Raw genomic sequence first — 12,700 nt, forward strand, 5'->3', positions numbered from 1 at the left:
TATGAGTCACTTGTTTAATATACAAAGTCTTTCACAGATAATTATTTTCTTTTCCTTAATTTGTCTTAGTACACATTATTCACAAAACAGTAAATTGTTAATGCAAGAGAATTGGGTAAAACCAAAAAAGTACAAATGCTCAACCTCAAAAATTGCACAGTTAAAATTTATCCTTGTTTGTTTTAATGCAGTATCCAATTTCAAAATGGGCTTTCTTCAGATGTGGACAAAACACTGCAGCCCAAATTAACAGTACATCCTTTCAACTGTATTGATATGTAAAATAGCACCTTTGGGCTGACTTAAGGAAAGGAAAAAGGTTTTCAGCTTTCTTAATTAAAGTGTTAAGTCCTACACAATTATTATATAACAACTACAATAATGATAAGTTTTAAGAGTACTTTGTTCCACGATATTCATTGGCCAGGCAAGGCAAACTATGTCAAGCAGATGGAATGATCTTCCTCACCTCTCCCCCACAACGGATATGATATCTGTGATGTCATTGCCCTAATAAGGAGCTAATTTTCCAAAGAGTAGCTGTTTTAGGGGTGTGTCGCAAAACAAGATAAATGTAACCATGAGGCCATCTCACTGGGACAAGAATCACATATAACAGCAGCTCAGTGAGACTTTTAATTCTGGGGCATTTTGAAAGACTTCTTCCATACATACCTATCTTCCTTTAGTTTCTCCATTGCTGTATCGTAGGTTGATGGGATCATTTTTGTTTCGATTTTTTTTTTTTCATTTTTGTTTTGTTTGTGTTTATACTTAAGCTTCATTGCTTTTGGGGCTTCACTTAAAAAAAAAAACCTTTGAGTTTCATTCTTTTACAATTTAATCTTTAATTCTATACAATAAAAGTGACAGTTATTTAAAAAATGAACAGCATAACTGTTGTGGTTTATGGTACTGATAAAACTCGAGAATCGTGATTATAAAAAGCCAAAGTTTTTAACAGAACTGTAAGTTCATTCTTCAATTTCAGTCCTTTGTTTCAATCCATTTTACTTCCTAAGTGAGAAGGTAAACATGCTTCAAAAAAGTCATTCTTTCTTTTTGAAAGGTATATCCAGTCCACAAAAGCATTGTCACAAAGCCAAATCCTTTAACTGAAAGGGCAAATGTACTATTGCCACATAGACTATAAGAAGAAAATAACCTTAGGTTTTAAGTGCATGTAATAATTTAAATTAAACCATAAGGAGCCATTGCAGGACAACTTTTTAAAAGATTTACATTCGGGAGTTCAGGGTTTAAAAAAGGTCAGAAGAATAGCAGAATAAAATGTTGACTTTTATACTGCTAGGGAGCTATATTTTCTCATTCAAGAAAGTCAAAGCCTATACAAGTTAACTTTGAGAATGGTTTTAAAACACCATGTCTTCTTTTATTGATAATACTGTAATGCTTACCTTTACTTTTCACTTTAGAAATGTTTTCTTAGTGTTTTCTTAGTCCTAATAAATGAGGCCTGTTTTAGCCAATCGTCTCCCACTGTGAAATGAGCTATACACTTATCTTGCTTAGGTTTGTACAGAATTTAAACAGTATTTTTGGTAGTAATTAAGGTAAATAGTCCTTTTCCTTCCAGAGCAAACAAAAGGGAAATCAACATTTCTTTTTTTTACCGGTGACTAGATTATTTCCCCCCAGGAATATTTGTAAACACCATGTTGCCAATGCTAAACCATGGGAAAAATGGATTAGTAAAAAGCCTAGGAAAATTAACAGATAAATTGAATCAAGGGTAAATCCCTTGGGTGAGATGCCATTTCAGTTTGTTTAAGGTTTATATTTTTTATTTTACCACTTACGTCCTTATTTGGACAGAAATTTTGGTCCAGTTAGTTACCTTTAGAAAAAACGTTTTCCCTGTGCCTTTATTGTCCCTACAATAAGTTTTAAGGAAGATGAGTTTTAAACCTTTTGTTTCCTGACTGATGGGAAACCTTAACATTTTCCTCATGTACATACTTGAACACACACACATGCCACACACACACACACAGAATTGACATTATTTCCCTTTATTTCGAGGATTCGGGATTATTTGGACTCAGTGTCATTCACTACTAACATTCATATCATCTTTCTCCTCATTAAAAGGCTATTTCTTTTTCCCTTTTCCTATGATAATCTGTGAAGAACAAGCACATGGATAATTACAAAGTGCATCGGTGTGATACCCAGACTTGTGCAATGCAATACCCATGCTTTGGTTCTTATGGCCATCATGGTTGCCTTTTCACAATAATAAATATGACAGCTAACAAAAATAAAACACCTTTTTTTTTTTTTTAATGTAAGACATCTTTCTTTGACAGGCCACTATATCTATAATCATTAATATAGCTCACTGCAATATCATTCACGCTTCAGTTTTACATGAATATGCAAAGGACACAATAATCAACCAAACTGTCAAATCTAAACAACTCAATTTATTACTAATCACAGAACCTGTGGAATATGTTTGCTTCCCAGCTGAGCAAGGGAAATACTGTCAGCTTTTAAAAATAGAGTCTAAATGCTTAACTACTCATCTGTCAAGTTGACACCTCGTATAGATTTTTTAAAGAAGCCTTACACATTCGACTTAATAACAAAAATATTTTTTATTTTTCCTATCATAAGTGCTTCATTGTAGCAAACAAGTTAAATGTCGAGACTTTGCCACAAGCAGATTGTTTTACCTTTATATATGTTTGTTTTTTCACCCTTTAGTGAAATAGTAACTTCATCTAACTCTTAAACCAGGATATTTACTTTGACTAATTTAGTGCTTCGTAAAATTATAACATTTGTGGGACTTTGAATAAAAGAATGAATTAAGCTACTGTTTTGAAATATTCAACTGTTAAATGAAGCAGAGGCTCTGTCTCTAATTTTAGGGCTGTGTCACTCAATATAGTTAATTCAAATTGAGATATGCTGTAAGGATAAAACACATAGTGGCTTTTGAAGACTTAGTCATAAAAAAATATAAAATATCTCAATTTTTAATATTGATGACATATTGAAATAACTTGGATATATTGTGTTAAATAAAAATATTAATTTCACCTGTTTATTTTTACTTTTTTCTAATGGGGCTACTAGAAATTTAAAATTTACATATGTGGCCTGAATTTTAGCTCACGTTATATTTCTGTTAGACAACACTGTTTTAGAGGGTCTAGATAAAATATGGGACCTGATAATTGATTACAACTTCTGCGTGTATTTAACAGAGCTAATTAACCTCAAAAAAATCTCTGAAAATATTTTTTTCATGATTTAAACATAATTCCAAATATTAATAGCTTCAAGTGTGTACTGCATCTGTTTTTAAAACATGCATCTGTCAAAACAACTGGACTCCACCATAGCCATAAAAATCTGTTATCTGTCAAAGTGACTATCAAAAGACGCATCCTCCAAGTGTGCTTCTGATGTGCCTTAGGGCTAATGCGGACAATTTCAAGCTTAAAAACAAATGTATTTGTTATTTCCAGATGAGATAGTTAACATGACGAGGCCCTAGAAGAAATACACATTGCAATTCAAGTCTGTATTCTTAAACTTTCCCTGCTACCGTGAAGACTCCTGTGTCCATTGTAGTCTGATGGTGAACATCGCCTAAAAGTATTCCTTACTCCAGGGGTTTTTAATTGTTTTAGAAATTACTCTTTAGCAAGCTTTTCACATCTCCATCTCACATTTTAGACTCTGCTTCATGGGATCCTGGTCATGTGATGTCCTTTCCTCCTCTCCTTTTTGAGTAAAGTAAGGGAAAATGAGTCCGTAAGGAGGAAGGGGAGAAGATAAAGAAAGTGATTAATTCGGGATCACTTCTGACATTTGTAGTGGCTGAGGGCTGAAAAGATTCTTCAGTGAAGAACTTCCCACCTGTCTCCATCACACCGGTATACCTTCAGGGGGGCTGCCTTCTGCAGATGGCAGTGAATTTGGACCCGTTTGTAATACAGGCACTACCACAGCATCCTTGATGTCCGTGTTTATGTTACACGAGAAGTTCTTCTCCTGCTTTTTGGCAGTGTCTGGGCAATTCTGCACGAAGATCACACGGTTGTAGGCCTTCAACCTGCGCCACAGCTGAACGTAGGCTTTACACTGTACATACATGAATACGAGACCTCCTGTGAAGCCGATGGCCACCACAACCAGTTTTGTCCAAAATGGCCATTCAAGGATGCCTTAGAAATAAAAAAGAGAGAATGCTATCACAAGTTGTCATCAGTGGATTTGGTATTTTTTTTCTATGGCTCCTTCAAAAGGCCACGCCTGCCTGTTAAATTTTGTGGATAAGAATTATAACCTGAATTGCTTAATTGCTTTCAAATATTCTAAAGGTACTTTTAAAACTCTATATGAAAAAATTCTCTTACCTACCACTGTAATGACTTCTCTAATTTCTCCTTCTAGTATCAAGTACCCTCTATGATTATCAAATACTACATTTGACTTTTGAGACTTAGACATTTATTCCTTGTAGCTAAATCATTAAGGAAGGATAATGAACATACTAAGTGAAAGAATCAGAATTTAAATCCTTTTAAGAAGGCAGACTAATAGATAAATATATAGGATTGTATATACAGGTCTCCGCACCACGCTCATTCCCTTTAAAAATAATTTTTAAAAATGAGAAAGAAGCTAACACATCTTACCAGAGGAGCATATTTCTGAGTACAGACATGCATGTGATTTAGGATTTTAGTCATTTGTTTCGTAAATTTTATATTTTGTTACTAAGAACCATCACTTAATTTTTTCCCCAATATAGCCAAAATAGTATCATTTAAACATGTAATTGATATGAAGATGATTAATGTGATGGTTGTTATATAGCAAGAGAGCATCCTTTAAAAATGGAGGTGATAGTAGTATTTACCTCACAGGTGGTTCGTATGGATTAAATGAATTAATAGCTCTGGACACAGGGCTATAAAAATGTCAATTTTTATTGTTGCCACCTGAGAGATTTAAAAGCTACACATCTTTGGCTGATTGAGATGCAGATTAATAGCAACACTCTCGAGCCTACAATGAAGACCCTTCTAACTTCTTTGGGCTTCGGCCTTTGGAGGTCACACCTGGACTCCAGGCAATGGATACCTCAGGAATCTGGATGAGGGGACAGTCGGGTTAGCTGCTCGCCAGGCCTCAGCACTACACCGCCTCACCCACTCCCCTGGGCATCCCTTGCAATTGTAATTCTTTTCGCGAGGAAAAGCTCAGAAATGTCACCAAAAATGAACTAAAAGGTCCTGAAATGCTTAAGTGGCTACTGTGTACTGAATTTTCTAGGAAACATTTATGCCAAACTTTAAGACCATGATGGCAGTGGCTTGTAAGCTGGGATGTATCTACTGGCCCCTTTTGGACTCATTTACTTTCCAGCAATATTGTTTCTCCGAAAATATATTTCCTGGGTAATAGAATAGGGTCCCTGTCCCTCTCCCCCTGAGGCACACATTCTGAGTCTCCTGTGACATCTGGCTTCTTTGTTTTCTCTTTAGTCAAACTGGGTAAAGTACAAGCTCCCAGGCTGGTGAGTGCAGATAGCTGCAGAGGAGGCAAATTACTTATTTCTTCGTCTTTAAAACAGTGATCTTTAAGGTCTCTTCCGGCTTTTAAAATCCAACGACCAGACTACACAGCATAGGTAACGGAGCACATCACGGGAGACACCTGGAGTATGTCTAAAAAGCCTTTCTAAATCCCCAATGGAAGAGAACCTGCCTCCTTTAACAGCAGCAGGGACCATGTATAGCTATCAAAAGCACCTCATTGGTAATTTGGGATATTTCCGGCTGGGTGCGTAGGTTATACAGTTACAAATCCTGTTCGTGTAAGGGTCTGTGTCAGTGGTAGGACTGGGAGGCGGTTTTCTCCTGTTGTCTTGGTTGCTTCTCTACAGTTGGATAAGTTATTTTTAAAAGCTCACATACTTATTACCTTTTCCTTAACTTTTATAAATGGTAATATTCACTGTGAGTAAAATATCTTATGATAAATGTGCGGTATTACGTAAATACTGTTTTATCCGATGCGAGGTCAAGTTCATGGTGTCTTTGAAAAATGAAGCATAAACACAAACTTTGGAGGACATTCAGGACAACTTAGTTTTACAAATGAAAAAACTGAGCTTCAGAGTGATGAATTATTTTATTCAAGATAACTAGCCAGTGACCAAGGCAGAACTAGAACCCTGGCCTTCTGACAGCTAGCCTAAGTCTGTGTTTAACAATAATGGCCCATGTAGTTACTTTTAAAAAGGGTTTAAACAATGATGCAGAAGAGGAAAATATTATATAGATTGCAAGGAAGTGATTTTTAACATATCCTTTAAGCAGATGTTAACCAACGAGCTTTGCAGCCACAATTATGTGCTGGACTTGGCCACGGCCAGCAACCATTTTGGAGCCTTAACTCATACCAAGTGCTCTATGAGTAATGAAGCTCAACCCTTGCCCTGGAGATACTGAGAGTCTTACAAGTGAGTCAGGCATGAAAGAAACAAATCAATCCGTTATGCTAGTCCCTTGAGGTGTGAACACTTCAATAATCCTAGAGCAACATCTGCAGCTACAATCTTTTTAACAGGTAGTATAAAATTGTTGTTGTTTTCTTAGTCTGTAGTTTTGTGTTTTGTTTTCAACACACAAGTAGTATACTGGAGCATTCTAGAATAGGTAAAGATAAGGCAGGAAGAGCAATTGTTCCCCCAGAGTAGAATTGGTAACATGGGTAATTCAGGATGATACAATTTCAAGTACTGTGTATTTAAAAAAAATTTTTTTTTTTTTAATCACGGGTTACAGAAAGAGAGCGAGGTGAGAGTGCTAGCAGGGGCATCATGCATATTTAATTTAAAAGAACAACCATTTAAAAACATGAAGGATTTCTTTTTTCCTTCCAGGATTGTTATTACAGTTCAGAAGATTTTGCTGTTTTATATTCAACCTCAATTCTGCTTGAAGAAGGACAATTTGTTCCTCTTCAAATATTTTTGAAGGTTTTCAAGATGGATTTAAAATATTTTGACTTTTAAATTATGCAGTTAAAAAAAAAACTTTGAAAGTAAATTCAAGATCAGCGCTCACAGTCAAATGCCAAAGGAAGATGAAAATAATAACGTATACAAATGGCCACACTACCCATAACGTATACTTTGGAAAGTCAGGTTTTAAATACAATTTGAACATTAGCAGGGATGACGCCCTTTACAAAAGTCACTATGGTTTCCTTTTGAAATTACACGCTTGCTGTCCCACCAGCAAGCGGATCTGCTTCTCGATGAATATCTTGCTTCCTAATTCAAAAGCTCTGAACATTAAAAATAATAGTTACTTATTTTTTACTTGCTTTTAAGAAACTGAAAATAATTTTTAAAAGTCTATACCAGCTGCCCCTTGACTCTGTGTGTGTGCGTGTGCGCGCGCTGACCTTTACTTATCATCCAAGCTTTTTCTACTGGGAAATCTAAGAGACCCGAGTGACAGTCCACTGGGAGACTGTGGTCTGAAATCCTGCTTCTACCAAGAAATAAAACACTTTTTGAAGAAAGTATTTAAAAGATAAATGGTGGACAAGCTTGAGTACAAGGTATTTACACTTCATCCCTTTTACAACACTGACTGGGCTACTTTCCAGGACCCAGACACCAGGGCTGTGCTCAGCACCAGAGATGCGCCGGTGAGCAAGACCGACACGGCCGGGCCTGCTCGGAGCTCAGGAGTTAGTGGCGAGGGAAGACAGACAATTAAATGAGCAATTACAATTATGTGTCCCAGTGGGGCAGAGCTTCTCAGCATGACTGTGCAACAGGATCACGTGTTGGGGATACTGAAACCTCTGAGGATAAAGCTCAAGCTTTGCAGTGGTATGGAAACTCCACAGGTAATGGGAATCCGCAATCGAGGTGGCGTAAGGGCACAATGCTGCGGGAACACGTGGCTCTCCACATTTCGAGGGCCTTGGAATCACCTGTGGGCTTCTAAAGCATAACTTGCTGGGCTCCACCCTCAGAATTTCTAATTAATAGATCTGGGGCAAAGAGAGGCCCAGAATCTGCATTTCTCCAACGAGTGCCCAGGTGATGGTGACGCTGTTGGTCCAGGGACAGCATTTGGAGAACCACTGTGGTCATAACAATTATTCTAGCTCACGGAGCTGAGCTAGGTTTCCCAGAGGGAGTGAAGCTTAAGGTGAACTGCAAAGTCTGGGGGTGTAGGGAGCGGTGTGGCAGTGTGTGAGTGTTTAAGTGAGCACGGAGGTGGACATGAGAAGCTGGGAGGAAATGTTTCGTGTAAAGAGAAAAGCTGAGCAAGGGTCCGGAAGTAGATCTGGGGAGCTGACGATGTTAAGCATAATTGGCCACAGCTAGGTCATGGGGTGGGGCAGGTGGTTCCATTAAAGAGTTTGGGTATATTTTTAGAGTAATGGCTAATTAAGGAAAGGATGTGATCAGATTTGTATTTTGTAAATTTGCTGTGGGCACATTATTGAGCATGGGTTGAAAATGGGCAAAACTAGAGCAAGGCTAGTTAAAAAGCTGCTGCAGTTTTCAAGTAAAAGATGTGACAGTTTGCACAGGGCTGTTGGCAGTGGGGAAGGAGAGAAATGGGCAGATTCCAGAGGCATGTGAGGCAGAATAAATAGGATCTGGTGATTGACTTATGGCAGAAGTGAAGGAGAGGAAGGAGATGAATGAAAGTGGAATTGGCTAGTGAGTGTTAGTAATGCCTTTCCCACAGGTATTAGAGGGTAAGTGGTAGCAGATGATGAGTTTGGACACACTGAGTTTGGTGTCTGGAAGACCTTTCAATGGAGACATTTAGGAGGTAGGTAGATGCATGACTGGAGTGCAATATGAGCTGCAGATAAATTCTTTTGAGGGGTTATCAGCATAGAAATGACAACTGGAGATATAAGGATATCCAGGGGGACCAGAGATTGATCAGGCAGAGTGAGATAAATGGGACGAAGCATGGGGCCATTGGTTTCCCGGGTTCTGGAGAGACGCTGGTGGCTGAAGTTGAGATCGTCAGGTTCATTGTGGAATAAATGATCATATCCACTCCCCTGTCTCAGAAGTAGCATTGAGTAAATCGATGTGTGAGAGAAGTTCTGACCTGTCTGCATATGAAAGACATGAGATTGCTTCTTCTTGTTATGTCTAGGAGAGGCGCCCTGAAATCTTTCCCTCACATGTGGCTAAAGGAGAACAGAAAGAGCCCTGCAGACTCATAGAGCAAGACCGAGTCAGGAGGACCCCTGGGAGAGGCAGATTCATGATTCTCACTGAACTCCAAGTTAGACAGCTATGAATATTAAGTCTCTGCCCTGGATTGCTAGAAAAATGCTTGAGTCGTGAGGTCGTACGCTGGGTACAGTACGGTGGGGATGGTGGTGGAAGGCCTCTTTGTTTTCCCATACATACACTATCGCACCGTTTCTGTCACCCTGTTACGTGGCTCGGGCCAATGCCTGTAAATATAGGGGACATGGATTTTATTTTGAAAGCTCCTACCCTCTAGGAAATTATTTAATAGGTATTTAATAGACATTTTAAAATCCAGCATCTCAGGAATAATGCATAATATAGTTGTAAACAATGTAGTTTGATATGTTATATGTTTAAAATCCAGCATCTCAGGAATAATGCATAATATAGTTGTAAACAATGTAGTTTGATATGTTATATTAAAATTAGTTAAAAATGAACCAAAAAACAAAATTTCACCCTACCTGTTTCTCTAGCGACAGTGCTTTCATTCTCTTTCTGAAGAGGTCAGTGGGATCTGTAACTCTGCCACCCTCCCATCCCCCACCCCCAACACACACACTTAAACGACATAAGCCATATCCCAGTGCATCTGGAGAGTCCCCACAGCCCCTTGTTTTCGCCCAGGTCCCTTTCCGCTTCTAGAATGCCCGTGCGCACTGCTGCCACCATGAGGGCAAACGTGAGAATGCAACTCCCCTTCTGCTTTTAAGAATCTCCCCAAATACAGAAATAACAAAGCCTTCCTTTTAAAAATTCTTTTACTTTTTCCTTCTTTTCTTTACCTCCTCTTATTATTTTCCTTTTTTCATTTTTTTTTTAGGAAAGCACAAAGACACATTCATAACACTACCAACTTACAGTTATCATCTGAACAATCTCTCCTTTCAAACTCACCACGCACGGGTTTAAGATTGTGTCCCCCTCAAGGGGTGCGTGGAGGGGGGTTTAGAAGAATATTTCTCACTGCTTTACCAGCTATGATTTAGGCTATATGCTAAAGCTGTTAGAGCATGATTAAAAACAGAGCTAGGTACCTTCAGGAGTGAAGATAATCTATTTCAAATGACCTATCCATTTGAAATATTAGAATATGCCTTAATGATTTTTAAACATCTTTCTTGGCAAACTCAATACCATCCTTCACAATCAAACTCAGCACATTTAAAATTTCAAACCATAGTGTTAATCCACTCTATCAAATTATATAGTATTAATTAATAAGCTACAACATTCTTTACTAGACTTTCACCTTATTCATGTTTTAAGAGAAGCATGACTGGGTAAATAAAATGAAAATCTGATCCTTATTCAGCTCCTGAAAAGCCTGGAGTGGTGAATGACATGTATATATTTCTTCCGACTAAGGTTTACATGGACTTGACAATCTCACGTCTCAGCTTGGGACCCCATATATAATCCGATTAATAATCAATAGCATAACTGGAGAAGACTCGATTGCTAGTAGTGGTTTTTGCTAGTGCACCATACACGAAGATCTAAACTGGGGCAGTGGCTTCCCCACCCAGCTCTGGGTGTCGTCACAGAATCTAAAAGAGAAAAAGAGGAAAGAGACGTGCACTTACCATTATCATTGCCTTGTCTGATTTCCTCTGCAGTCCGATCTATTAATACATACAAAGACCAAACCACACAGGTGATTGCGATGACGTGGAATGTGACAGAGCAGAATATCTTCCTTCTTTCACTAGAGGTCATCTGTAGTTTCTCCCACTGCAATTATAAATGAATCACACAAAACTGAATTTCTAGCTAGGACATTTTGCCCCTCATTTAAATCTCAGACACAGGAAAAACATTAAGTATTTGAAATTTCAGATGACATTATAATATTCAAATATAAGTCTTCATGTTTAGAAGGAAATGAAATCATAACCTGTGTAGCTATATAACTGAAATAAATATATTAAGGTGAAAACAAAAATATTTTCCTATTTCCAAGTGAATTATATCAAGTTATTTCTGTTTTGCTAGCCTGTAGTTACCTTATCATGAATGGGATAGTTTTAATATTGTACAATTTTTAGAAAATATTTCCTTTTGGGTTTCTGCATTTTACTCTTTATGGTACCAGGTTATAAACAATCAGAAGTAATCTCATTTTGGATTAATACATAGCCTGATATAGTGTTGCATTCTTGAATGTATCACTCTAACCAAGTATTTGAATGGCTGGATGACATCTGTGAGAGAAAGTTGGCATAGGTTCACAACTCTTCTAGGAAACACATTCATCTGGGCAATGGGAGAAAATCAGCTGAGACCCCTTTTAGTGCAATCTTGATTTGCTGCTGCTGCTGCTACTATCACAACTATTGTCCCTTAGTCACGTTTTTCAGAAGGCTGCTCTCTCAAGTCAGAGAGGAAGAGGGCTACAGTTTTTATAGTCATACATTAAGGTTTAATTGAGGGAGTGTGTTCATTATTAACATTGAAGAAATAGATTCCCAAATGAAATCTTATTGCTTTGACGCCTAGAGTATCACTTCGTTTCTGTGTTAAGAATTGTCTTTATTTTTCTTTGTATATTTCTATAGGAAAATCAAATCGCTATGACCTAATTAGAGGTGAACTGATGTGCCAAGCTTTCAGTAATCCATGATTCTTTACATTCTTTACTTATTTTGCACTTCTTTCCCACTCCTACATATCATTCCAAGCACAACTCAATTGAAAACAAGTGAGCACACATTAGGCTCCATAAAATACTGGCTCTGTCACCACCTCTGAGACATGGGTGAAGTCGTTTAATCTCTCCAGGCCCACTTGCCTCAGCCTAAGACGCAAATTGTGGCAGAGGCTGTGACAGAGAGGTTTGGGAAAAAGATGCTATTCTTTTTTTTTTCTTTATTAACAGACTAGTTAATTCTATGAGAGTTCATTGTGCCAGCTAAAAGCTGCTTTCCAATCTTCCTTGGCAGAAGTGGACATTGGCTGTTTTCCACTCAAGAGATATGAGTGACTATGTGGGATATCGACTTTTTGACCTACTGACCCAGGAATTACCCCTTCTTCCTTTCCTTCATTGTCTCTTCTTGCGACCTGGGATTCATAACAGTAAGAGTACCAACAATCATCTTCAAGGAATCTTGAGGAAAAGTCTTGAGAATTGGAGAGACCACGGCCTGAAGAGCAGCAGCTTACCTCGGGATGCCCATGTCCACGCAAGGAAAATAAAGCCCTGCCTGGGTAAGCCATTATCTTTCAGGACTCTGCTACTCGCTACCAAACGCGATTCCTGATGAAAGAATCAAATAGATACTTCCTAACTTCCCTTCCAGCATGATGATTAAGATCCTACGATTTCATGTGTAAGAGAGCACAGCCCTTAAAGTCTGATCATGATGCTCCAGCAATCTTCTTAAACATTTTAGAGGCATA

At 38.0% G+C, this 12,700-nt stretch overlaps 1 protein-coding gene across 24 annotated transcripts in view; it reads right to left on the reverse strand.

Annotated features, from left to right (window-relative positions):
- The window catches only part of MARCH1 (membrane associated ring-CH-type finger 1), a 612,422-nt gene continuing 599,722 nt past the window's right edge, over window positions 1-12,700 (reverse strand). For 23 of the 24 annotated variants that reach the window (XM_023532694.1, XM_023532697.1, XM_023532687.1 and 20 more), the window contains 2 exons: window positions 10,885-11,032; window positions 1-4,202 (listed from right to left, as the gene is read on the reverse strand). In XM_023532694.1, the coding sequence (XP_023388462.1) occupies window positions 3,904-4,202; window positions 10,885-11,032 (447 nt within the window). In that variant the 3' untranslated portion in view covers window positions 1-3,903. Of the gene's footprint in view, window positions 4,203-9,454; window positions 9,502-10,884; window positions 11,033-12,700 lie in introns of all 24 variants that reach the window. The other variant, XM_023532706.1, reaches the window with a different exon arrangement.

The sequence above is a fragment of the Pteropus vampyrus genome, unplaced genomic scaffold (assembly GCF_000151845.1).
Source record: "Pteropus vampyrus isolate Shadow unplaced genomic scaffold, Pvam_2.0 Scaffold88, whole genome shotgun sequence".
NCBI classification, from domain to species: domain Eukaryota; kingdom Metazoa; phylum Chordata; class Mammalia; order Chiroptera; family Pteropodidae; genus Pteropus; species Pteropus vampyrus.